General features: G+C 44.5%; 1 protein-coding gene across 1 annotated transcript; it reads left to right on the plus strand.

The window, feature by feature from the left end:
* Positions 1–1,546: 1,546 nt before the first annotated feature.
* On the plus strand, positions 1,547–27,226 carry adamts5 (ADAM metallopeptidase with thrombospondin type 1 motif, 5 (aggrecanase-2)). The gene is made up of 8 exons (XM_014151324.3): positions 1,547–3,013; positions 10,925–11,057; positions 11,706–11,873; positions 12,231–12,514; positions 19,339–19,522; positions 19,774–19,949; positions 21,930–22,105; positions 23,889–27,226. Exons 1-8 carry the CDS (start codon positions 1,919–1,921, stop codon positions 24,541–24,543), a joined length of 2,871 nt encoding a protein of 956 aa, XP_014006799.1. The 5' UTR covers positions 1,547–1,918; the 3' UTR covers positions 24,544–27,226.
* The last annotated feature ends 228 nt before the right edge of the window (positions 27,227–27,454 follow it).

Consider the following 27,454-nt stretch of genomic DNA (forward strand, 5'->3'; position numbering starts at 1 on the left):
TTACATTTAGATTTGTTTGTGTATAGGGTATATGTTGTGAAATTGCTAGATATTACATGTTAGATATTGCTACACTGTCAGAACTAGAAGCACAAGCATTTCGCTACACCCGCAATAACATCTGCTAAACACGTGTATGTGTCCAATAACATTTGATTTGATTTGGACTCTGATTCTCAACAAGGGTGCCCCGCAAGAGTGCATCTTCAGTCCCCTCCTGTACTCCTTGTATACACACAACTGCGTGGCCTCACACAGTTCCCACTCCATTATCAAGTTCGCTGATGACACGAGAGATTAACAAAAACGTCAAGACGGCCTACAGGGAGGAGGTAAGCATTTTGATGGCGTGGTGCCAGGTAAAGCACCTCTCCCTCAACATCAGTAAAACAAACGAACAGATTGTGGACTGAGGAATCAAGTTGGGCACGCCCCCATCCTCATCAACGGGGCTGCCGTGGAGGCGGTCAAAAACGTCAAGTTCCTCAGTGTACACATCTCAGAGGAGTGGAAATGGTCAAGCCACATGGACACCGTGGTGAAGAAGACACGACAGCGACTATTCAACATCAGGATGCTGAAGAAATTCCTCCCGCACACAAAGAGAAAGACGTGTTCTCAGCACTGTGAATATAGGACATACCACACACGCTTTTTGAGACAATTGAACTGTGAGAACTTCTATTCTGAAAATGCCATAAATTATCCATCTCTACATATGTACAATTAAGACTTCAGACACTCTCCAGCCCACTGTTACAGTTGCCCCTTCAATTATTGAAAGAGCCACACTTAGGAAGTTTAAAAATAACAGACAAGCGTTAAATACACCCATTCGAATGCTGAGATAAAGAGTGCTGTTTTCTATTTGTCCTACTATAAAAATTATATTAAAAACTAGATTTAACTATAACAAGAGCGGAAGCTTATGAGTTGTGTTGGTGGCTGGTGTTGTTGTTATTGTTGACATTGTGTGGCTGCTAGTAGTGATGATGTCACGCTTGAGTGAAATGAGCTCCAATAGAGCCACACATCACCAGAGTGAATGCCCCGGCTCCCATCACACAATAGCCGTGATTCTGTAGAGTAGGCTAAACCCGCGGGCGACTGGGGTAGCTGGAGCGTTGTAGCACAGCGCTGGTTTTCCATAACAGTCCATAAGAGTGACTGCAGATGACATAGCACTCCACGTGACAGTAAATGACGCCGCGTTTTGTTATATCTCCTTCCAAAACACGAGTGTCTTTTTTTTTTTATCTCACAAAGGAAGAATATTTTGAGGGATGACCCCTTCGAATTGAACCCTTGCGCGCGCTCATATTTAGACTACACACACGCTCGCGCGCTTAACGCGCACAGGCAGACTGCCACGCTCTTTCTGTCCCAACTAGTGGGAATGCTGAATATATGGGTGACTTTATTGAAAAATGCATTGTTCTAGTCCTCCTTTACTCTCCTGTTTGCGTCTCGGCGCCGGGGATAGGACCAAAAAGTGGAGTTGGGTGGGGCGGCAGACTCGGAAGCCTCCAGCACTTGACTTTGCTTTGATTTCGGCAGACACGAGAACGCAGCAGGGAGAGAGACGAGGGGGGTGGAGTGGCGAGTGAGTGAGTGCAAAGGGGCAGGACTTTTTCGCTCTCCTCTATTAAGAGGAAACTTTTGTGTTTTGTTCTCCAAGTTCAGCTCGGTCCTCAAGCCGTGTTCTCCGCTGCTCTTTTCTTTCATCTTCGCTATTTTCTTCCATTTGCTCCGATGCCTTCATTTTTCTGCGTTTTTACACTTTTCATTGCAATTCTGGATATCGAGATCATGCGCATTCAAACGGGACTTGTTCTGAAAATGGTTTGTTCTTCGTTTCCATTACTGTTTTAGTTGGAATATAAATGTTTCGCCGTGCACTGCTTGTTTTGGGGTAAAGATGACCCGTGTCTTTTGTGCTTTTGCTGGAGTCATGTTGGTGTTTCGCATTCTTTTGCTGTGCATCGTGGAGTTGCATACTGGCTGCGATGCCGTGCTCGCCGCCGGTCTCACCACTTTCAGGGCTTTCGATCCACCTGCACAAGAGGGTGTTGTGCGGACCGTCGATCGGATTTACCATGGGGGTGGGAAGGTTGGTTACCTACTCTACATGGATGGGAGAAGGTTTCAGTTAGATATGGAGAGGGATGAGTCAATTTTGTCACATCACTTCAGTCCGAAATATGTGATGGCCCTGATGGGGGCGGGAGAAGACGCCGCGCCTCTGCACCGGGAGTGTGTTTACCGGGGAACCGTGGACTCCAACCCCGAGTCCCTGGCGGTGTTCAGCGTCTGTGGTGGGGGTCTACAGGGTTTTTTTGCTTTGAAACACGCACGCTACACAATCACACTTCTCATCCGAACCAAGGGACACGATAACGACATGCGTTCGCTGGATGACAAGGATGCGGAGAGCGCGCTCCACTACTTCACGCGGGAGAGCTTCAGCTTCGAAGCCATGCCTGTGAGCGAGAGCTGTGGGACCAAGGAAGGGCGCGGGCGCATGGATGCATCGAGGAAACACCGGCGTAAGGGTCGAGGGAACGGGAAACGCGACCGGCATGGTGTCACCCTTGACAGGGGCGAGGAGCGCAGCAGAGCGCATGGCAGAGGATTGTGGACACAGTTGTCCAAACCTGCCTCTCCACCCTCACTGGGAAGTCGGCGCAAGAGGTCGGTTTCGCGCGCTAGGCACGTGGAGCTCCTGCTGGTCGCAGATGAGTCCATGTCCAAGAAGTATGGCAAGGACCTGCACCACTACCTGCTCACGCTGGCCTCCATCGCTTCCAAGTTGTACGGCCATGCCAGCATCGAGAACCCCATCCGTCTGTCCGTTGTGAAGGTGACCATGGTCACGGAGAAGGAGAAGGGGCTGGAGGTGTCCAAGAACGCAGCCACCACCCTCAAGAGCTTCTGCAAGTGGCAGAACCAGCAGAACCCACTGGACGACGACAACCAGCACCACCACGACGCCGCCATCCTCTTCACCAGGCAGGTAAACAAATAAACAAAACCACAGAGTCCGACTCTCACCCCCCCACCCCCATCACCTGGCGGACAAAACACATACCACTGCGCGCCAGGTCCATCCCTTCCCACTCACTGGACTAGAGCGCATTTTACACTGAGATGTTACGCCAAGCATGACGTCAGTGTTTGTTGTTGTTATGGAACTGCTTGCGTGACAGACCGGTTCTGTGCTCGTACCTGTTATTCGGGGGAGTCATTTGGCCTTAAATATGTTTATTACATTGTTGTTATCAAGCAGAAATCTGCTTCGGTTTAGTGTTTCCAATTTGAGTGATTGTGCGTCACTCTCTCTATATTTCTCTCTGTCTGTCTTGCACAGCCTCCCTCCTCTGTGTGGGCTCTCGCGCGTGTCTTATATCAACCCTAAAAAAGAGCGTTTCCTCCGCTTGTGTTTTTATGGGCAGCCTCTTCTGTCTGACTCTCCCAGTCCCCTGACAACCAACGTCTCGAGCCCGTGTGATCTATCGCACACGCTGCGCACGCACATTCTTCCACGGTTGAAGGGATGTAGTTGAAATCAGCTGCTGGTTAGAGTTCAGAATGTTACTCTCAACCAGAAACCGCAGCCAGCCTTCAGCCGTAAAAAAATGTTCCCTTCATTTTTTCCTTCCAGTTTTCTTTTTCTTTTTTCCTCCTACATTTTTTTTCTCTGAGCAGAGCTGGGACTGTCAAAAAAGCAAACACATACACTACCATTCAAAAGTTTGGGGTCACTTAGAAATGTCCTTGTTTTTTAAAGAAAAACACATTTTTTTGCCCATTCAAATAACATCAAATTGATCAGAAATACATTGCAGACATTGTTAATGTTGTAAATGACTATTGTAGCTGGAAATGGCAGATTTTTTTTATGGAATATCTACATAGGCGTACAGAGGCCCATTATCAGCAACCATCACTCCTGTGTTCCAATGGCACGTTGTGTTAGCTAATCCAAGTTTATCATTTTAAAAGGCTAATTGATCATTAGAAATCCATTTTGCAATTATGTTAGCACAGCTGAAAACTGTGGTTCTGTTAAAGAAGCAATAAAACTGTCCTTCTTTAGACTAGTTGAGTATCTGGAGCATCAGCATTTGTGGGTTTCGATTACAGGCTCCAAATGTCCAGAAACAAAGAACTTTCTATAATGTCGTCGTTCAGCCACGACTCCGTGAAGCATAAGATATTACAGTTTTTAATGTCCCGTTGGGAGTTTAATCTTCCTTGTAGGTTGTCGATTTTATTTTCCAATGATTGCACTTTAGCTAGTAGAACGGAAGGCAGGGGGGTGTTTATTCGATCACCTACGAATTCTCAGAAGGCAGCCCAACCTCACGTCAGGCTCGTCGGACTCGTTAAAGGGAAAAAAAAGTTTGTGGTGAGTAATTGCTGTTCTGATGTCCAGAAGTTATTTTCGATCATATGAGACGGTTGCAGCAACATTATGTACAAAATAAGTTTAAAAAAACAAGTTACAAACAACACAAAAAAACAAACATAAAAACATAATCGGTTAGGAGAATGTAAAACGTCAGCCATCTTCTGCGGCGCCATCTTCTCGACATTTTATGTTACCCCTCTGAAAACCAATAGCCTACATTGACCAAGACCACACTCGTTTATACAAGATCTCATGGTTTTGCCAAATTGACTTCAGATTCTGACCTATATTCACATTTCTCCAAACATCACATTTCGAAGTTGCTCCAAATGTCAAATTTCGAATTGTTTTTGTCACACAGTGTTGACTCCTCCTGCTCAGCATCTTTTCATTTCTGCAAACATTACATTTGAAGTTAAGGGTTAAGGTTTTCGATAGGGTTACAACATAAAGTTTAGGCCTTTATTCTGAATGGTTAAGGGTTAAAAGTAAATTAAATAAAACATTAAAACATTAGTGTCTACCACAGGGATTGAATATATGACCTACGGATCCAAATCATGGGATTATGATGTTGCCCCTAGTGGCCAGTTGTGAAGGTATTTCCGGATGTCCTCAGGACATGGACAGCCCTCCAATTTCTAAGTCAATCTTGAGTGATCTGCCTGCGTTTAACACACACACGCATCTCAATCCCACTAACATCTCTGCATTTTTCATCCCTCTGGTGGGGTTTCTTGGTCCGTCGGCTGTGGTTGAGGTGTCAGGTATCATTCTTGCCTCAGGATTGGGCTGCGTGTAACTAAGTCATGCAAGGTTTTTTTTGTGCTGGAGACGGCTCCCAATACCAGGGAATACCGAGGTAACTTTTTTTGGGCCCCGGCGCCCGGGTGGATCCTGTTGGCAGTGCCACGTGAGCATACCTGGGCTTGGTAGGTTGGCAGAGCAACTGTGTGCCAACTATTACCACCACCACCTGCATGGACATGGACTTCCCACCCACTTGGCAGTGCATTCCCTCTGTGTCACCTGCAGGGGGTAGGGTGGCGTGGTTGGCACAGTGGCTGGCAAAATGGGCACGGAGATACCTGGCGCTGGCACTACCCAGGGGCAAGTGACCGGTCATAACAACGGTAACAACTCCATAGCATAGCAACATGATAACACCTGAAAGGTGTTTGGAGTGGGTCATGACTTATCAAAAGGTCAAAGGTCAGTGAACCCCCTCAGCCGATAGGATTTGAACTCTGATTCCATGATTGGCTGTAGTGTCAGATCACTGTATCTTTAAAACGCAACCCTTCCATTCATTTGTCTCTTATTGCTGTAGCTTGTCATCAAAGAAGTTAATGTCGTAGCTTGGGTGAGTCACACTCATTAAGTGGAAGTCAAATCCCTCAGCAGACTGCATTCTCACAGTCAGAGACGAGACCCATCCATTCTTTGGCGATGTAGAGGGGGGGAGTTTATTGGAACATGGGGTTATTCATGCATGGGTCCAATTACTCCGGTCCCAACACCCCCGTGTCCTGAGTGAGCAGACCCTTGTGCCAGTGTCACCGGGCTCTGTGCATGCCGCACCGCGACAGAACAAGAGACACATTGAGGGGACTCAGTGTGTGTATGCATTTGTTATTTGTATGTGTGTGCAGTTGTGAGTGCGTGCATGCGCTTGTGTATGTGCGTGCCTGTGTGTGATTATTAGGTGTTACGTCACAGTGTGACCGGACGCATGACTGCTCTCGCCAGGGACCGGGACATTAAACAAAGCCTCACTGTGAGGAGAAGAGCTCTCTACTGACAGAACCTAGAGCAGGGATCATCGACTAGCTTCAGCCGCGGGCCTATTTTCTTCTGGAGCGGATGTTCAGGGGGCCGGGACATAATTACAAATCATTTGTAGACTGCAAATTAACCGCCAGAAGCCCAAACAGATATAATATTTGACTAAAACATAATCATTTCAAACCTTGCTTACGTTTGTAAACGATCACATATATCTCTCTATTATGTGTGAGAATACAATAACAAAAGTAATTTAAAAACAAACAAGTTTTTTGCTCAGAAAACTTGGGAGGCCGAATAAATTGTCCCGTGGGCCGCCAGTTAAGGAACCCTGACAGAAAGAGCCCAGAAATAATCAACTTGAAATAGCCAAGAAAACATCATTAATTACATGAATATGCAGCATGGAAATATTCACCATAAATATTACATCCTCGAGTTGATCATGTTCATTGTAGTCTCTTACTTTGATCGTTCTCTCATGCACTAGGACATACGTGTTTAAGGTTTTCTTGTTGCCAGAGAGAGAGGTAGAGACAGAAAGATAGAGGGGGGTAGAGTGATAGAGGACATAAAGAGAGAGGGAGCAAAGAGCGTGTGTTTACTCTGAGAAAGAGACGGGGAGAGAGGGGGGGACGGAGCGAGGACTCTGAGAACGAGAGAGTGTGACTGCAGAGAGCAATGAAAGCGCAGAAACGTTAAACTAGGTCTCCGTATCTGTTGAAGGTTAAGGGCACGTATTCGCCAAACGTCCCAAAGTAGGACTACTGATCTAGGATCAGATCCGTCCCTCTTTTTCATAATGAGAAGTTCAATTATTGTTGTCTCTATGTTAAAGTACAGTACCCTGCAGATGTCCCTGTTAGTCTCACCAGACAAACAGACATGTCACCCCAGTGGTGCGCAGCCCAGTGGCTTTGCTCAAACCAATAACACCTCGGTCATTGTCACTTTTAGACACAAAACACACAATCACCTTATGCAGTTGCCGGGTCTGAAAAGTGAATTCATAATCTGTGAGGCAGAATAGCCTATCACACACTCTTACTAGGCAGCTATGGCATGTAACAAGATGTTCCTTACCAGTCACGTGGACTGAGTGATGGGTCGAAAGTTGAATGGCAGAGTTTATATAGGCATGAAATATAGGACCTGTGAAATACCCCAGTCTTATAACAAATAGAGGAGATATTAGGCCTACCTATGGGAGGAGAGGACCGGGAAACACACACCTTAAACACATGCGCGCATGTTCGCACACATGCATACACACACACACACACTCTTTAAGCAGACACACACCGTACACACACACAATCGAAAAGCACACACACACTGTAAGCAGACACGCACGCACACATACTGTAAACACACACTCACACAACAAACATGAGCGAGGAGAAGAAGCGACAGGAGGGCACATACGACATACTCTGTTCAAGTCAAATAATACATGTGCGTACATACTCAGTTGTACACGGCACACAATAGAATGTGCACATGTGCACTGGAGTTGGAATGATAGAGTATGGACGTTTTGGAAGGGGGTCTGTCTGTTGCTGTCTGATTCGTTTAGTAGACAAAACAACGCCATGAACTGAAATGATCAGCTAGCAGTTAAGGTCTGGGATGATATTCACCAAGCAGCTCAGAGTAGAATTGCTGCTCTAGGATTAAACCTTTTTAAATCCTACCTCTGGAATGACGATCACAGTCTCTCTGATAAGCTGATGTGGTTGAATATGAAGGATACTACCAGGTTATTGGATGAAGGTAGCCTCTTAGATGTGTGAAATAGGTCACTGGGCCAGGAGTTTTGTCAGGGCCTGACCAGGAAAACTTTTAGGGGTGGGCTCTAGCCTAGTACGATTGCCATTTAATAGGCTAATGTCACTCTCACCGATGATTGGCAGGCCATTCATTTCACGGTTCGTTGACACTTACATTGTTGACACTGATTTTTGAGTGACAAGGTGTTGTGGTTAGACTCTCTGGATTCTCTCCACGATACAGTATTAGCGGTGTTTGGGTGTGTGTGTGTGCATGCGCGCTAATGCCACATAGTGACAGTGTGTGCGTGTCTGTGATTGACGCTCTCCTTTACTCAGAGTGGCAGTGTGTTTTTCCAACGCAGCTAGGGTGTGTTCCCCGGTTGACCCGAGACTCACACACAAACACACGTACACATGTACATGTACACGCAAACACACACACACACACACCCTGGCTCTCTTTCTCACACACAGACACACACACACACTCAGTCTTCTTATATGATCGTCTACTGACCTAAATACCTTACCACCGGCGCTGAGGTTGTTTTTCTCAACGTTTCCATAACGGCCCATTCCCTCCATTCTTTCCTCCTCTCTTTTCATTTCCTCCATCCTCCCATCCCTTTCCCCAGGTGTCTGATTCCATAACTGTATTTCTCTTGCTCCCTCTTTCTCACCCGCCCTCTTTCTCTCTCTCGCTCACCCTCTCATATGTCTGTGAAAGCCCCTTGGGATAAAAGGAAAATACCAAGCTGGAAACACACTGGAGAGCGGGAGGGAGAGGAGAAAAAAGAGAGACAGACAGAGAGTGAAAGTGAGAGAGACACAGAGGGGACATGAGAGAGACAGGGACAGAGTGTAAGGGCAGTGGGAGGCAGAGAGAGTTAGGGACAACACGTTCAAGTGAACAAAAGAGAGTGAAAGTGAGAGAGAAAGAGAGACAGGGACAGCTAGTAAGTAAGAAATAGGAAAACCAACACATCTATGGTGAACATGTTGGTTTCTACAATGTCCCTCCCGATTGGCTAGGGAGATGAACCCTTTCTTCAATGTCCCTCCCGATTGGCAAGTTCATCTGATAGCGACAACAAGGAGTTCAAAACATGTCATGTCTATTCTCTCCATCTACACACACATCAGTGGGCAACATCTGAACAATGACAAACACAACGCATTTAGTGGAATGGAATCAGACTGGACTGTATTTGACTTAGTTTTTATCTCTCCTTTAGTATGTAGGGGACTTTCTTTTTGAAGAGTCTCTGTCTAAAAAGTGTGTCCAAAATGTCACCCTATTCCCTACATAGTGCATTACTTTTTACCAGAGCCCTAAGCAGTTCACTATATAGGGATTAGGATAAATAGGGTACCACACTAGGGCTACGGCCGAAATGGCACTGATGGCCCTATGGACCCTGGTCAAAAGTAGTGCACTATGTAGGGAATAAGGTGTCATTTCGGACATTGCCAGAGTTTGTGTCTAGAGTAAGTCTAGGAGGCGTTCCCCCCTGTTGGTCATGTGTTGGAGAGCCCAGAACATAGACGGGTTTGTTCCTAAAGTGTTTCATCCGAGACGAGTAAATACACACCCCAGAGAGTCTCTCACACACGGCACAGTGGGCCTGTCAACATCACTTAACAGGGAATTCATCTTGTCCCCAGGGTGTGTGTGGGAGGGGAGCCTGGGGTGGTGGGTGGAGTGGAGAGGAGTGTGTGTGTATGTGCCCTTATCTCATTCATAGATGACGCGTGCACTTTTACAGTTAGTAATGTACACACTGTATGTATACTGTGAGAGTGTGTGTGTTTGTGTGTGCATGCATGCTTGTGTCTCCGTGTGTGTGTTTCGGAGAACGAGACAGTCGATGGCATAGGGACACAGTGTTTGGTTGACTGATTGATTCCTCTACACAGCAGAGTAGCTTCAAGCCCTCTGGGCATCATCTGTATAGATCTGTGTGGGAGCTGGAACACTGGTCAATACACAGTGCCCTATCACACACACACACACACACACAGAGAGAGAGAGAGAGAGAGAGAGAGAGAGAGAGAGAGAGAGAGAGAGAGAGAGAGAGAGAGAGAGAGAGAGAGAGAGAGAGAGAGAGAGAGAGAGAGAGAGAGAGAGAGAGAGAGAGAGAGAGAGAGAGAGAGAGAGAGAGAGAGAGAGAAAACAGGGATGAGAGAGAGAGAGAGAGAGAAAACAGGGATGAGAGAGAGAGAGAGAGAGAGAGAGAGAGAGAGAGAGAGAGAGAGAGAGAGAGAGAGAGAGAGAGAGAGAGAGAAAACAGGGATGAGAGAGAGAGAGAGAGAGAGAACAGGGATGAGAGAGAGAGAGAGAGAGAGAACAGGGATGAGAGAGAGAGAGAGAGAGAGAACAGGGATGAGAGAGAGAGAGAGAGAGAGAGAGAGAGAGAGAGAGAGAGAGAGAGAGAGAGAGAGAGAGAGAGAGAGAAGAGAGAGAGAGAGAGAGAGAGAAAACAGGGATGAGAGAGAGAGAGAGAGAGAGAGAAAACAGGGATGAGAGAGAGAGAGAGAGAGAGAGAGAGAGAAAACAGGGATGAGAGAGAGAGAGAGAGAGAGAGAGAGAAAACAGGGATGAGAGAGAGAGAGAGAGAGAAAACAGGGATGAGAGAGAGAGAGAGAGAGAGAGAGAAAACAGGGATTGGAGAGAGAAAGAGAACAGAGGAAAGAAAGAGCAGAAATAGAGAACTCAATAGCATCAACAAAGTATGGGTCAAATAAGGTCTATTGACATCTGATCTCTCATTTCTCATCTGTAATCTATCCGGCTTGTCCTTGCATTGTCTGTGTTTTGGTGTGTATGTGTGATTCCTACAGTATATGTGTGTGCCCTATGGACAAAGTAAAGCAATATTTATAAAGTGCAGGCAGGTATTTTTTTTATGTCATTTCACCCTTTCCACCAACCCATTTGCTTGGGCCCCCTGTATAGGACCTGTGTGGGCACCACTCGTGTGACACACTGGGCATGGCCGACGTTGGCACCATCTGTTCACCAGAGAGGAGCTGTGCCGTCATAGAGGACGACGGACTCCATGCTGCCTTCACCGTGGCACACGAGATAGGTTGGCACCGTTCACACACCTGCCTACAAACATACACACACACACACTCAATTACCTGCCAATACATGCATACACACTCACATTCTCACACATTCGTTTTATGTACGTAAGCACATGCAAACACACATACAAACTCTATTGCTATCACTGTCACCTGAGGTCTCTTCATAGTCCCCAAATCCAGAGCAGACTCTGGAAAACGCACAGTACTACATACCACCCATGACTACATGGAACTCTATTCCAGATCAAGTAACTCAAGCAAGCAGTAAAATCAGATTTAAAATAGATACAACTACAGGTTATGGAACGAAGCTGACTGAAGAGACACAAACAGAGACACACACGCATAATGCAGACACGGGCTAACACGCGTACATTGTAATGTTGTAATATTGTTGTATTGTGGTATTATACGTTTTGTATTGTAGATATGTAGTGGTAGAGTAGTGGTGTAATAATGTGTTGTACTGTTCTATTTCTTTTTGGACTCCAGGAAGAGTAGCTACTGCCTTGGCAGCAGCTCATGGGGATTCTTCATAAATACAAAATATACACTCTCAAGAACACAATGCTCAGTGTGTAACACCCCCCAAAAATGATTTGTATTTCTGTCTGCCTGTCCGTCTTTCTGTCTGTGAACCAAAGGTCACTTGCTGGGCCTGTCCCACGACGACTCCAAGTTCTGTGAAGAGCGTTTTGGCGCCAGCGCGGACAAGCGTCTCATGTCGTCCATCCTGACCTCCATCGACGCCTCCAAACCCTGGAGCCGCTGCACCTCAGCTACCATCACTGACTTCTTTGACGATGGCAATGGTAAGAAATGAAGAGGGGGATGAGGGGAGGAGAGCAGGGAAGAATGTCAGGATAGGATAGAGGGGGATGAGAAGAGGAGAGCGGAGAGGAGTTGACTAGCCCTGAACTAACGGTAAGGGAGGTAACCAAGTCTTTATTGTAAAAGTCAGGAGAATACCTCAATGACTTACTTGGTTAAATAATGAGGGTTGGGCTCACCTACTGTACATAGTTAATGTGCTGTTGTCTTTGATAAATTTAATCCAATGTCCCTTCACACCTATCGAGTGGCAGATTAGAATGATCGGAGGATTGACAAACCAGACAGACAAACAGCCTTTGGCATTGGACCATGTCCACCCCTCTACCCCTCTACAGCCGAGTGTCTCCTGGACCCCCCTCGCCAGCCCCTGCTCGGCTCAGAGGAGCTGCCCGGCCAGAGCTACGACGCTGTGCGCCAATGCCGCCTGGCGTTTGGACCTGAGTACACGGTCTGCCCAGGCATGGACGTGTGCGCCCGCCTGTGGTGCGCAGTGATACGCCAGGGGCAGATGGTGTGCCTGACCAAGAAGCTGCCCGCCGTGGAGGGCACGCCGTGTGGCAAGGGTCGCATCTGCCTCCAGGGCAAGTGTGTGGACAAGACCCGCAAGAGACACTACTCGGTAAGGAAAGGGCGGAGGGAGGGAGGGGAGGGAGGGAGGGAGGGAGGGAGGGAGGGAGGGGAGGGAGGGAGGGGAAGCAACAACGCAATAGGCTGACAGCATAGACAGAGTGGAAGGTAGTGAAAGAACAGAGTGCTACTTTATTATTATTATTATGTATTCTCTAGTGAGGGAAGGAGGGAGGAAAGGAGGGGATGGGAAGGTGAGGAAGAGTGTTGAGAGAGGGAATGGGAGGCTCAATGCAATAAATATTAATAAAATGTGTTGTCACAAACACAGGATAGGTGCAGTGAAATGTGTTCAGCCATAGTAGTACTGCACCCCTGGAGCACATTAGGGTTAAGTAGCTTGCTCAAGGGCACATCGACAGATTTTCACTTTGTCGGCTCAGGTACTCAAACCAGCGACCTTTCGATTACTCACCCAACGCTATAACCACTAGGCTACCTCCTGCCCAATAGGGTGACAACATAGAAAAGTCTCTCAAATTATACTACTTGGTGAGAGGAATGGTGGGAGAGAGGTAGTAGAGGGGGGCGGGTGGACTGTGGAGTAGGGTGAGTAGGGTGAGAGTGCCAACAACAGCAATGAGAGACACTATAAAACAAGGAGAGAAGGAATGAGGGAGGGAGTGTAGAGAGAGGGACAGAGAGAATGGGAGGCAGGGATGGAGTTGGGTGAAGGTGTGGACAAGGGCCACAGGAGATATATACTGAGTGTACAAAACATTAAGGACACCTGCTCTTTCAATTACATAGATTGACCAGGTGAATCCAGTTGAAAGCTATGATCCCTTATTGATGTCACTTGTTAAATCCACTTCAATCAGTGTAGATGAAGAGTAGGATACAGGTTAAAGGAGGATTTTTAAGCCTTGAGACAATTGAGACATGGATTGTGTACATGTGTCATTCAGAGGGTGAATGGGCAAGACGAAAGATTTAAGTGCCTTTGAACGGGGTATGTTAGTATTGGCCAGACATAGGGCTGTGGTGGTCATGAAATTTTGTCAGCCGGTAATTGTCAAGCAAATAACTGCCGGTCTCATGGTAATTGACCGTTAATTACCACATTTAGCATCTCCTAGCTTCCACACACAGCCTAAAAGCCACTGATGCAGACCTTTGGAACATCTACATTTTAAGTATAATAAATCCATGTAATATAGCCTACACCATCACAATAAATCCATTATTTATTTTAGACAGGTCTAAAGAAACATGATTTGAAGAAAATGTTTTCTATTTCAGAAGAACAGAATAGCATACTCTGAGTTGTCCTTATGTTAGGCCCTGATCTGTCTATGCCATATGGCTGTGGGCTACACTAGTTCATTTAGTAGACAAGATTTGCTTAGAATTCCGTGGCATTATTTTATATCTTTTTATAGTATGAAGAATAGAATTGAAAATACCTGAATAAAATATAAATTATATTTCTCCCCCGAAAGATTTGAGGGAGTGCGCACATGCGGCTATTCTGTGTTGAGTGGTTAACAAAGAAACGGGTACTCCTATATGCTAAATTTAGAGTTATTAATGTAACTTTAGTTGTGATACAAATGTTGGGCTATATGTTTTGATTTTTAATACATTCTAAGGCTTCATGATTCAACTCTAATGATGATTTGAAAAAAGTTGCATGAAAGGCATGAGCTCTGCTTTGTTTTTTAGGGCAGGCTGTACACACTTCATCAGTCTCTCATTCACAATATAACAAGCACTTGATAGTGCCCCGAATTTCCCAGCTGCATCCCTTTTGTGTGGCCGTAATGCCCCCTAAAAAAGTCAATGCCTTTTGTGGCCAGTGACCATTGTGCCCTTGGGCTGAATATAATAATCATAATTCCCTTCTCCCGGCTGCGTGCCGAAGCACCTCTTACTTACATGGCACTCCGTCACGTGATTGTGTCTTTCTCACAGGCTACAAGTGAAGACAGACACATCGAGGATGCAACTGCACACATCCTTATCTAATTCCGAGGAGCATATTGAAGATATTGGAAGACCTGTCCACATTTACTTTTCGTCAGCCAACAAGATGATTATGCCTAATGAACAGCAAAGCACTAGCCTATGTCAATCTACTATCCCCCATAGTACAAAAGTTAGGCTCTACACCCGTTGTAAAGCAGATTAATGTGCTTCATTTTAACAAGTTATTTGGCCACTTTAGTGTCTTGATACAAACCTTATCAAAACATATAGGCCTATGGTCTAGGCTACATGAGGTGTGTGACTATGATTTTAAAAAGTCGCAAATAAAAGGAAGGCACTGTTTCTTGCCTTAAGCTGGGCATCATTCACAAGTGATAATAGTGGTAGGCTAATATTGTCACTCATCAGACTATTCTTGATTTAATATTTTCTTTACATATACAAGGTGTCCTTAACGTTTTGTATACTCCGTGTAGAGGTAGAGGGAGGGTAGGAGAGAGTTGGAAAGAACTCTCAATTACTCTAATTCCATTGAAATGGATTCGAAACAAGATTACTAGAGGAGTGTCTGTGTGTATTATTGGCAGGTCGGAGATGGAGGGAAAGAATATTTCTTTTGTATGTGGGCGTGCCTGTGTGTTTACCCTCCTCTCAGACTGTTCTCTTAACAGGCTGTTTCTGTTTGAGTCTTTTCAACTCTTTTGTTTCAGTCACAGAACTCACTATACTTTAATCGTCACCACCATTTCGGTTGTCTTTGTGTCGAAGCATTACGTACAAAAAAAAAAGTTTGTTCTATTAGAGTTACAGTGTAAGAGTGTCACTTACTTTTGAGTTATTAAAAGAGACATCCCACCAGAATCACTCTCAACAGAATATACAAAGCCTACTGTATATGTTTTGGTTATTCATATTTTGACTTGTGGCTATTGACACAAATGATATTTCAGGCTATAGTCACCTAACTAGAATATAGTTCTACACCAACTAGACATCTATATTCAGTGTTGGGGAGTAGTGAACTACATGTAGTGCAACTAGTAATTTAACCACACTTTAAAGTAGCTTGTTAGTGTTTTCAGTAGTTAATTACTTTTTTTGCCATGTAGTGGTGTTGCTAACTACTGGAAATATACTCTACTTAAAAAAATATATGGTTGTTGGCAAGATTTTTTTTTTTTTTTCAGCAGCGGACCTGCCTAATTCTCACTTGAAACATAGTTTTTGTGTTTAATAGGCTAAATTACACACCCTGTTAAAGTATGACTCCAGAGTGATCTGTTCTTGCAATTTCAGATTTAGTAACTTGAGTTAAGTAAACTATATTTTTATTAAGGGTAGATTTAGGGTAGCTTAACTTATTCCAGTGTGCAGTATTTGGTGGCTTGGTAAACTATATATTCCCAAACACTGTCTATATTGTATATCTAGACCAACTTACTAGACATCTAACTACAATATACAGTAGATCTATCTAGACCAACAATCTATTTCAAAGTAATCGCAAACAAAATGTTCAATGAAAATATGCATGTTTATTTTGGATGGGAAGAGGAGAGGGGAGGGGATGGGAGGAGAGGGGAGGGGATGGGAGGATAGGTGAGGAGAGCATAGGAGAGGACAGGAGGTTTCACACCTGCTGGAGGGGGGTCCCCCTAGGGGGCCTAAAGGTGAAGAGGAGGGGGGTACAACGACCCATTGAGAGCTGCAACAAAATAAAAACAAGACATAAGGGGGTTAGGTTAATCCTAGGATCAAAGGTGAGGGGTTACAATCCATTGTTAGTTTATTGGTTATGTGTTGGGTTAGGGCTATACAATGTTCTACTCCTCACCGTAATGCTACATAGCAACTTCCCCTGTAGGATTTCATCTCTCTTTCATTCTCGACCATCCTACTCACCAGCCTCTGTCTCTCATTCACCAATGCCTCTCGCTCCTCCTTCCTCCTCTCCAACTCCTTCCTCATCCACTCCTTGTCTGCAATGGCCTTTTCTCTCTTCTCTATCTCTCTGTTCTTTATGTCCAGGAGTTTGGCTTGATTTGCCAGAGAGTCCTCGTCTCTCCATCTCTTCAACATTGACTCCTGCCCCAGTCTATTAATTTCCATCCTCTCTCTCTCCATCCACACTCTGTTTCTTTCCACCTCTTTCCTCGCCTTCCTCAGCCTCTCCTTCTCCTTCTCCATCTTCCTTATCTTTCCCTCTGTCAATTCTTTCTCTTTTGCCAGCTGCGCTCTCACCCTCTCCACCTCCTCTCCCTTCACCTCCACCTCCTCCACCTTCACCTTCACTTCATCTGCCCAGTTCTGAACATTCTCCTTCTCCTCCCTGACAGCCATCCTCTCTTCCATCAGCCACTCGCTTTTCAGAACGATCTGCCGCCTCTCTCTTCTCAGAATCTTCCCTTCTCTCCCTGCAGTCTTCTCCATCTTCTCCACCTGCATCTCCCTCTTCTCCACTTCCCTCCTTGCCACCTCCACCTCCTTCCTCTCCTCCACCACCTCCTTCCTCTCCTCCGCCACCTCCTTCCTCTCCTCCGCCACCTTCTTCCTCTCCTCCAGCATCCCCTTTTTCTCCTCCGCTACCTCCCTCCTTTCCACCAACACCTGCTCCTCTTTCTTCTCCACCTGCAGCTCCCTCTTCTCCACCTCCACCTCCTTCCTCTCCACCTGCTCCTCCCTCTTCTCCATTACCTCCTCCCTCCTCTTAAACTCCTCCTCCATCCGCCTTAACTCCTCCTCCTTCTTCTGGTTGGACTCCGCCCTCTTCTTATCCTCCTCCATGGCTTTGAGCTGAAGGACAGTCTGTAAGAATGACACTCCGTAAGTCAGTAAGAGAGTACATGTTCATTTTACAGCCTATCTCAGCCCAACAGTCAGTCGCTGGTCATGATGACCCACTCAGACCTGAGTTCAAATACTATTTGAAATCTTTCAAATACCTTGAGTGTTGCTCTATATTGCTTGGAGTGCCAGATGGGTTGGGTTTACCGTTTTGGGACTATTCTATTGGTCTATTGAGCCAGGAAAGCTCAATCGAGCACAAGGTCCTGAACCCAGGTCTGAACCCACTGCAACTAACAACCCATAGATTTAGAATGAGTAGAACCCATAGAATAAACCAAGAGAATGAAGTGTAGTGTGATAGAATATAGAATTAGAATGAATTATTGTAGTTATATAGGTTGTTAGTTGTAGTGTTATAGAATTAGAATGAATAGAACCCATAGATTAAACCAAGAGAATGAAGTGTAGTGTGATAGAATATAGAATTAGAATGAATTATTGTAGTTATATAGGTTGTTAGTTGTAGTGTTATAGAATTAGAATGAATAGAACCCATAGAATGAATCATTCTAATTCTATGGGTTGATAGCTGTAGTAAGATATAATTCAGAATTAGAATGAAGAGAACCTGTAGAATGAATGAATCATTCTTATTCTATCTAACAACTAGACCTGAGTTTAAAATCTGTGCATGATTGAGCATGCCTGGCGCATTGGACCCAATGGAATACTCCCAAAAGTGTGAACCCTGCCCATCCGGCACCTCAGACAGGCTTAAGCAAACACTCAGTGTTATATATTTTCTTTGAAGATTTCAAATACTAGGCCTATTTGAACCCAGATCTACAAACAACATTATACCTTTCCATGATGAGGAACTTGTTACCATTAGTCTAATAATATCATGGATGTTTATAAACGGTCAAATACACAAAGTACATAAAATACATGAAGTAAAATACAGAAACTTGACACTCACTTTAGAGACTGCCAGCCTCCGTGACCTCCCCTTCATCGTCAAGACCAAAAACAATACAAGATACTATACCAACAATATATAGAAATAAGAAAGAAATCAACAAAGTCAAAGCAACAAATAAAACAAATAATATGAGGAAATATATAATGTACAAAAAATAGAGTACAATAAAATAGAAATAGAGTAGGCTAAATAGTAGGTTCAATATTTCGCCGGTGTTTACAGCTAGTAGCAGATAGTGTTGGTAGCAGTCCAAAAATAAATGGAATCTGATTTGTGCCTGGATGGCGTAACATTGGAATGTTTACACCATCCGTTGCCATGGTAAATGGGCATGTCATAGAGGTAAATCAGGATAGATGTATCTTTGTGATGTCATCACAGTTCTGGAATTGCAAATATCAACATTCTAAATGATGTAATAATGATATCAACATCTGTGGCCTCTATAATGTTTGTAGGCCCAGTAATTAAGAGGAACTATTAATACAAATATAAAATAAAAAAACACAGAACAAATAAACAAAGAAGAATAGAGACAATACATAAAAAATCAAGACAGTTCAGATCAGCTTTCTCTCCCCCAATCCTAACCTTAACCATTAGTTGGGAAAATGCTAAAATGACCCAAGATCAGCATCTAGGGGCAACTTGTTGTAGGCTAGCATGTGAGCTAGCATAGGACATTGCTAGAGTTTAACTTTGCCTTAATGTACTGGGTCACCTTTGAACATTACTTTCATTTCTATCATCATGCCGCCCCACACCCCTCGCAATGTATTCCACTTGCACAGACAATCACGTGCATGCAGATACACAAATTGATCAAACACACATAAACACATGCATCACACACGCACAGACAAATGAATAATACACACAGACACACACACACATTTTACACGTGGCTTGGCTGCCGGCCAATCCAACTTTTAACGTGCTCACTAGGCAACTTTAACAGTACTCTCTTATCTCTCCCCTTCCTCTCTCCCTCTCCTTCTCTGATCTCTTCTCTCTATCTCTCTATCTCTCTCTCAATCTCTTTCATATCGCCTCCCTCTCTCCTATCTCCTCTTTCTCTTTCATCTTCCCGCTCTCCTCTCCTCATTCTCCTCTCCAAGGCATCTAACCATGGTAGTTGGAGTTCGTGGGGTCCGTGGGGGGCATGTTCCAGGACGTGTGGTGGAGGGGTGCAGTTCGCCCAGCGTCTGTGTAACAACCCACCGCCCCGAAACAATGGGCGCTACTGCACCGGCAAGAGAGCCATCTACAAGTCCTGCAGTGTCACCCCGTGCCCCTCAACCAGTGAGTGTAGTACTGCAGATTGACTGGCTGATGCGTGTGATCACATAGTGCTATAGACACACATAAGCACACACAAGTATACATTTGCTCATGCAAATACACAGACTCTCTCTCTCGCTCTTTCTCTCTCTCTCACTCTCTCTCTCTCTTTCTCTCTCTCTCTCTCTCTCTCTCTCTCACACTCTCACTCTCACACAGTCTGAAATTCTAATGTTCCCACTCTAACATGTGGTGGAACTTTCCTCCTCTAGGTAAGAGTTTCCGCCAGGAGCAGTGTGAGGTGCGGAACGGCCCCCAGACAGACCCTAAGGGGGTGAAGACCTTTGTGGAGTGGGTACCCAAGTTCGCAGGAGTGCTACCTAAAGATGTGTGCAAGCTGACCTGCCGGGCCAAGGGCACAGGCTACTATGTAGTGTTCTCACAGAGGGTGAGTGAATAAGAGAAGGGCACTGGGGAGTGAAAGAGTGTGAGTGAGGGTACAGTACTTTGGAGTGCTGTCTTCCACTACCACTCGTCCACTACCTTCGGTTAGAACGACTTGTAGTGTCCGTTCTGCTAGTATGATAATGATAAAGATGATGATATTGATATACCCATGATAATGATATATACAGTGCCTTCAGAAAGTATTCACGCCCCTTGACTTTTCCCACATGTTGTTGTGTTACAAAGTGGGATTCAAATGGATTAAATTGTAATTTTTAGTCAAAATAGTCAGTAATGTTAAAGTGGAAGAAAAATTTGAGCATGTATAAAATATAACAATAAAACAAAAACACTAATATATCTTGATTAGATAAGTATTCACCCCCTTGAGACAAAACATGTTAGAAACACCTTTGGCCGCATTTACAGCTGTGAGTCTTTTTGGGTAAGTCTCTAAGAGCTTTGCACACCTGAATTGTACAATATTTGCCAATTTTTCTTATTCTGTCAGTAGGCCGCACAGGAACATTCAATGTTGTCTTGGAAATCAACTCCAGTGTAGATTTGACCTTGTGTTTTAGGTTATTGTCCTGCTCAATTGTGACTTCGTCTCCCAGTGTCTGTTGGAAAGAAGACTGAACCAGGTTTTCCTCTAGGATTTTGCCTGTGCTTAGCTGTATTCTGTTTATTTTTATCCCCCCAAAAGCTCCCCAGTCCTTAATGATTACAAGCATACCCATAACATGATGCAGCCACCACCATGCTTGAAAATATGAAGAGTGGTACTAAGTGATGTGTTGTGTTGGATTTACCCCATACATAACGCTTTGTATTCAGGACAAAAAGTACATTTCTTTGCCACATTTTTTGCAGTTTTACTTAAGTGCCTTGTTACAAACAGGATGAATGTTTTGGAATATTTTTTATTCTGTACATGCTTGATGTACAGGCATGGTGAAATCCTTCCTCTCCGGACAACTGAGTTAGGAAGGATGCCTGTATGTTTGTAGTGACTGGGTGTATTGATACACCATCCAAAGTGTAATTAATAACTTCACCATGCTCAAAAGGCTATTCAACATCTGTTTTTTTTTGTTTTGTTACACATCTACCAATCGGTGCCTTTCTTTTGCTTGAAATTCATTACTCGATTGAGGGTCCTTAACAGATAATTGTATGTGTGGGGTACAGAGATGAGGTAGTCATTCAAAAATCATGTTAACCACTATTATTGCACACAGAGTGAGTCCATGCAACTTGTGTGTTTTAAGCAAATGTTTACTCCTGAACTTATTTAAGCATGCCATAAAAAAAGGGGTTGAATACTTATTGACTCAAGACATTTCAGCTTTTATTTTTTATTAATTTCTAAAATTTTCTACAAACAAAATTCCACTTTGACATTATGGGGTATTGTGTGTAGATCAGGCTGTAACACAAAGAATTGAAAAAGTCAAGCGGTGTGACTACTTTCTGAAGGCACTGTACATGATAATATACCCATGATGACTGTGAGAATACGGATGATGATGATGATTAGATTTAGTTTATATACCGCTATTCATACAGAATCTCACATTCACTTGAAAAATATATATTTCGGGGAGATGGTCTTCCACAGATAAATAATGATGCAGTTCAGTAAAGTAGAGTTGAGTGCAGGTGCCGTCGATAGTTCATCATACAGCCAGCGAGGGAAAAATAACAGTCAGACAGTCAGGCAGTCAGTCAGCTCTTCATCAGGGACCTCTGTCTTTGAAGTTCACAGCTACTTCTCCTTTGTAGGTAGGCCAGAACATCTACCACCGAATCTGTAGCACCCACCTGGGTAATGCTTCTGCAGCTATAAGCGCCTGGGAGACCACCACACCTCGGCAGTAATCAGCAACAATCTCCTACGAGGCATAGCCTCTATGTTGAGGATGGTGAAGACTACAACAACAACAAAGATGATAATATCTCCTTATGTCTCCTTCTCCAGGTGGTGGACGGGACAGAATGTCGGCCGTACAGCAGCTCAGTGTGTGTGAAGGGCAAGTGTGTGCGCACCGGATGTGACGGCATCATTGGCTCCAAGCTGCAGTTTGACAAGTGTGGCATCTGTGGAGGGGACAGCACTGGCTGCATCAGGGTGATTGGCAACTTCACCAAGAAGAGGTAAGGGAACCCACATACACATATACACACTGAAATTGAAAAAACATTTGGCGTTTACATGTGTATTTGTCTGATGCACAGTACCAAGAAAAGACAAATCAAAACTGAAATTGAGATTTTTCACTTCAAAGTCAAAAAATGGTCTTCACTTAATTATAAAAAATTCTAAATATTTGGTTGGAGGCTGATTCTTGTTTATTGTGTAATTTATCTCACGTGTAGTAGTTGCAGGTGCCAAATGGAAAAAATAGCCGTTCAAACTATTTTGAAAAATGAAAACAGAACCTGCTGCTCTGTTGCACTCGATTGTAAAGTGAAAGGGTGCGAGTAAGCTGTATTTTCACGTATCTGTACATCTTGAGTACATTTGAAGGAATGGTCTATAGATTGTCTTCGTCTCCATCTTTCATTCAACACATTGACACATTCTTCTTTAAGATATCAATTTCTCACACTCACTCTTTCACTCTTTCTAACATCCACCCTTCTCCCTCATCTCTCTATACATCATGAGTTTGTAATTCTAAATCACACCTTATAATGGTGAAGATAGACATACATCCCTTCAAATGACTGGATTCTGCTATTTCAACCACACCCGTTGCTGACAAAAGTATCAAATCAAGCACACAGCCATGCAATCTCCATAGACAAACATTGGCTGTAGAATGGCCTTACTGAAGAGTTCAGTGACTTTCAATGTGGCACTGTCATAGGATGCCACCTTTCCAACAAGTCAGTTTGCCAAATTTCTCCCCTGTTAGAGCTGCCCCGGTCAACTGTAAGTTCTGTTATTGTGAAGTGGAAACGTCTAGGAGCAACGACAGCTCAGCCACGAAGTGGTAGTCCACACAAGCTCACAGAACGGGACGGCCGAGTGCTGAAGTGCGTAGTACGCAAAAATTGTCTGTCTTCGGTTGCAACACTCACCACCGAGTTCCAAACTGTCTCTGGAAGCAACGTCAGCACAAGAACTGTTCGTCGGGAGCTTCATGAAATGGGTTTCTATGGCCGAGCAGCCGCACACAAGCCTAAGATCACCATGTGCAATGTCAAGCGTTGGCTGGAGTGGTGTAAAGCTCGCTGCCATTGGACTCTGGAGCAGTGGAAACGCGTTCTCTAGAGTGATGAATCACGCTTCACCATCTGGCAGTCTGATGGACAAATCTTGGTTTGGCAGATGCCAGGAGAACACTACCTGCCCCAATGCATAGTGCCAACTGTAAAGTTTGGTGGAGGAAGAATCATGGTCTGGGGCTGTTTTTCATGGTTCGGGCTAAGCCCCTTAGTTCCAGTGAATGGAAGTCTTAACACTACAGCATACAATGACATTCTAGACAATTCTGTGCTTCCAACAAGTTTGGTGAAGGCCCTTTCCTGTTTCAGCATGATAATTCCCCGTGCGCAAAGTGAGGTCCATACAGAAATGGTTTGTCGGGATTGGTGTGGAAGAACTTGACTGGCCTGCAAAGAGCCCTGACCTCAAACCCATCTAACACCTTTGGGATGAATTGGAACGCCGATTGCAAGCCAGGCCTAATCGCCCAACATCAGTGCCCGACCTCACTAATGCTCTTGTGACTTAATGGAAGCAATATCACGCAGCAATGTTCCAACATCTAGTGGAAAGCTTTCACAAAAGAGTGGAGGCTGTTATAGCAGCAAAGGGGAGACCAACTCCATATTAATGCCCATGATTTTGGAATGAGATGTTTGACAGGCAGGTGTCCACATACTTTTGGTCATGTAACTGCTTTCTCCCCTCTCTCCCTCCCCCATGCAGTAAGGGCTACACAGACGTCGTGAAGATTCCAGCGGGCTCCACCCACATCAAGGTCCGCCAGCACAAGCCCAAGGACCAGCCCCGTTACACAGCCTACCTGGCCCTGCGTCGTCCCAGTGGTGACTACCTTCTCAACGGCAAGTTTATGATCTCTACCTCAGAGACAGTCATCCCCCTCAACGGCTCGGTGCTCAACTACAGTGGCTGGAGCCAGCGGGACGAGTGGCTACACAGCATGGGCCCTGGGGCCCTCAGAGAGGCCCTTACAGTTCAGATTCTGGCCACGGACGCCAAGAGGCCCCTGGATATCCGCTACAGCTTCTTCATGCCTCGTCGTGTTTCGGCTCCACCACCGCCACCTCGCCCGCACACCTCCACCACTACTACTACTACTACCACCTCTGCTAGATCAAGCAGTAGAACCACATCGGCACAGTTTTCGGCCCTGGCTCTCTCTACAGCCCCAGGGGTATCGACGGCGGCCTCTGGGCCCCAGTGGGTGACTGGCCCCTGGATGATCTGCTCCAGGACTTGTGACACGGGCTGGCAGGGCCGCACAGTGCAGTGCAAGGACCCGCAGGCCAAGCTGGCCAAGGGTTGCCCTCTGGGTGACCGCCCCTCCATCTTCAAACATTGCCTAGTGAAAAAGTGTTGAGAGGACCAGATACTAGACTCCCCTGAAAGTAGGAGGTACACACAGACAGAGACACTGGCTATTGACAGTCAACCCCTCCTCTTCCTTACCCCCCGCCCTACTATGCCAGGCCCTGCTTGGCACAGCTACAGACATACGACGGATACATGTGGACACTTCCGAATAGTGCAGCCGCCCAATCAACAACCACCCACTTGTCAAATCCCTCCTCTATCTGAAGGTTTTGTTTGTATTCCTCTGTTAATGACATGTTTTGCGTTTGCTTTTCTGTATGTTCTTGCTACTATGGGTTTGTCTCTTTGTCTTGTGTGACTGCACACCTCCGGACCATGGGCCTCCGTACTAGTCTGTTGCGGGGCACTTTTTCTCCACTTCCCTTCGGGGTCCCCTTTTTTCTTCTTGCTCCCCCCACGGCCAATTCTCCACATACGTTTGGTCTATCCAACTTCCTGTTTGGATTGCGGACCAGGAAATAGGCTGGGGGCACAACCAAGAGCAAACGATCCGTACTGTAAACAGTTCAGAAATGGGGTTGAACCGCACTGCAAACATCCCAGGTCAGAAAATGGACATACAGTGATAGACTGAATTAGGGCAGAGTTGTGCCCAACAGCTAGTGCTGAGCGATTAACCTACATTTTGTTTATTATTTTGGTTTTTAAACAACTAATTGACAGACTTTGTTTCAATTATTTGGATTCCATGTAGTTATGTTTTATTTCTGTGAACTCAATGCTCTCATTGGGCAGTTTCTCTGGAAATAAATCAGATCAAGCCCTAACTGTGCGAGGTAGTTGGGAGTTGCAGTTTACATCAGTCCAATATTCTAAATAGTTTAGTGCAGAAAACATGTTAATTAACTACAACGATCATAGTAGATTGCGTGCATCCTTGTCCGGTCTGTGTGTTTCTTTTATTCCTGCTACATCAGGTTAGTACAGAAGAATGCGCGCTCGAGAGGAATAGAGAGCAGTTACTTTGCCGAGTATCTCTACCTGAAAATGCATAGTCTAAGTGGTTGACAGTTCAGCAGTCATAAAGGTATGCCTTATTTACTTTGAAGAACTACTAAAATACTGATTTTGTCAGACCCCATAGGCAGCAGCTCTATAGAAATGCCTTGGAATTAAATCATCAAATGAAAACAAATGTAATATACACAACTGAAATATTTTTTTTAAGTAATGTGAATAAATGATGGTTAGTAAGTGATAAGCAGTAATGGGCAGTCACTACCATTATTCCTTGTTTTATTCAGTGTTGTTACAGCATTCAACCCACATAATGCATAGTGCATTTAACGTTTTCAAAAATGATTGAAATGGAAAACCATGATTAGATTTGAATAATCAAACCGAAACCGAACCGACCTCAAAAAGCACTAATCGCTCAGCACTACCAACTGCCAATTCCCAGTGACCCCTATAGAGTGACACTGGGCCAAGAGACCATGGTGACCATTCAACTCTGACCTTTGTGGAGGTTAAAGGTTGTAATTATATAGGATTACATAATGTGTGAGGCTAAGATTGACATTTGAATGTTTGTCTTTGTGTGTGTGGTGTGTGTGTGTTTGTCTATATTGTGAACATACAAGTGTGAACATATAGTGTTTTTGTCATACTCAGTGTCCTAAACTCGTTTAATGGACTTTTACCCTCAGTTCCATTTGTATCACTATGCGGGTGCTAGAGGGTCGCTACCATTTTGTCACTGTTTATTTGGCTCTCCACGTCTGTTTGTCTGTCTTTCTGTCTGTTTGTCTGATTAGGAAAAAAGCAATTCTTGCTAGTATGACAATGTGTGCACTGGATACTCGCAAATACAGCAAGAGGGAAACTAACCCAGTCATACCTGACCAAATACACTTCTACAGCTCACTCGCTCTTTCTCTCTCTCCATCTCTCTCTCTCTCTCACTCGCTCACCCTCTCCCTCCCTCTCCATCTCTCATTCATCATATTGACACGTTCTTGTTTAAGCTATCCATTTCTCACACGCAGTCTTTCTCTCACTCTGACATCCACTACCATCCATTCTCTGTCATCCCTCTATCCCTCATGAGCTTGTAATGCTAAACCACACACCTTTTGAAGGGTGGTGATAGACATGCAATATACTGGATACATATGGGATCTTGCAACATAGGCACAACTCACTATTTGTCATACACAGGCACAGACACACATTCACATAAAGAATACACAACACCCCCAAATGACTTAATTAAGAGTATTTTCACTGTATTAGGCCCACATTAACGCATAATACACACATATGTATACACACATTTTAACTCGCACACTACAATACACATTTAGATAGAAACACCAGTATCACATATGTACAGAATACATTTTGCACACACATAAATATGTAAAGAAAATTAAACCACACACACACACACACCAATATACTGTATATGTATTACTGTTTGACTCTTCCCATGGGAAAAGACCCTTTCGTTGAACGGCAGAAACACAGCACTGAACTTGTAATTTATTGTTTGTACAACTGGTATGTGGAAAAAACCATGTGATGAATTTATTTATTATTATGGTAATGTTGTATCATATTTACTATTTAACTAAGAATATGGCTGTGCAGAATAATTCATTATGAAGAAGATTGTGTTTTCTAGTCATCTACATGAATATATGTACATAAAATGTATATATTTAAAAGCTCTGTGTCGGTTTCATTCATTTATTGGATGTATTCAGAACTTTTTTTAGATTTTACTCGGAAAGACCTCTTTTGAAAGGGCGACTTGAACTAAAGTAGCAAAGTATCCTCTCTCTCGCTCTCATTCAGACTTTTCACCTTACATACAAGAGGTTAAAGCCTTGTTCCCAGATCTTGTTAGATTATGGCCTATGGTCATGCAACCATGCATACAGAGGTTACAGTGA

This window comes from Salmo salar, chromosome 17 (assembly GCF_965601325.2).
Source record: "Salmo salar chromosome 17, fSalSal1, whole genome shotgun sequence".
Taxonomy (NCBI): domain Eukaryota; kingdom Metazoa; phylum Chordata; class Actinopteri; order Salmoniformes; family Salmonidae; genus Salmo; species Salmo salar.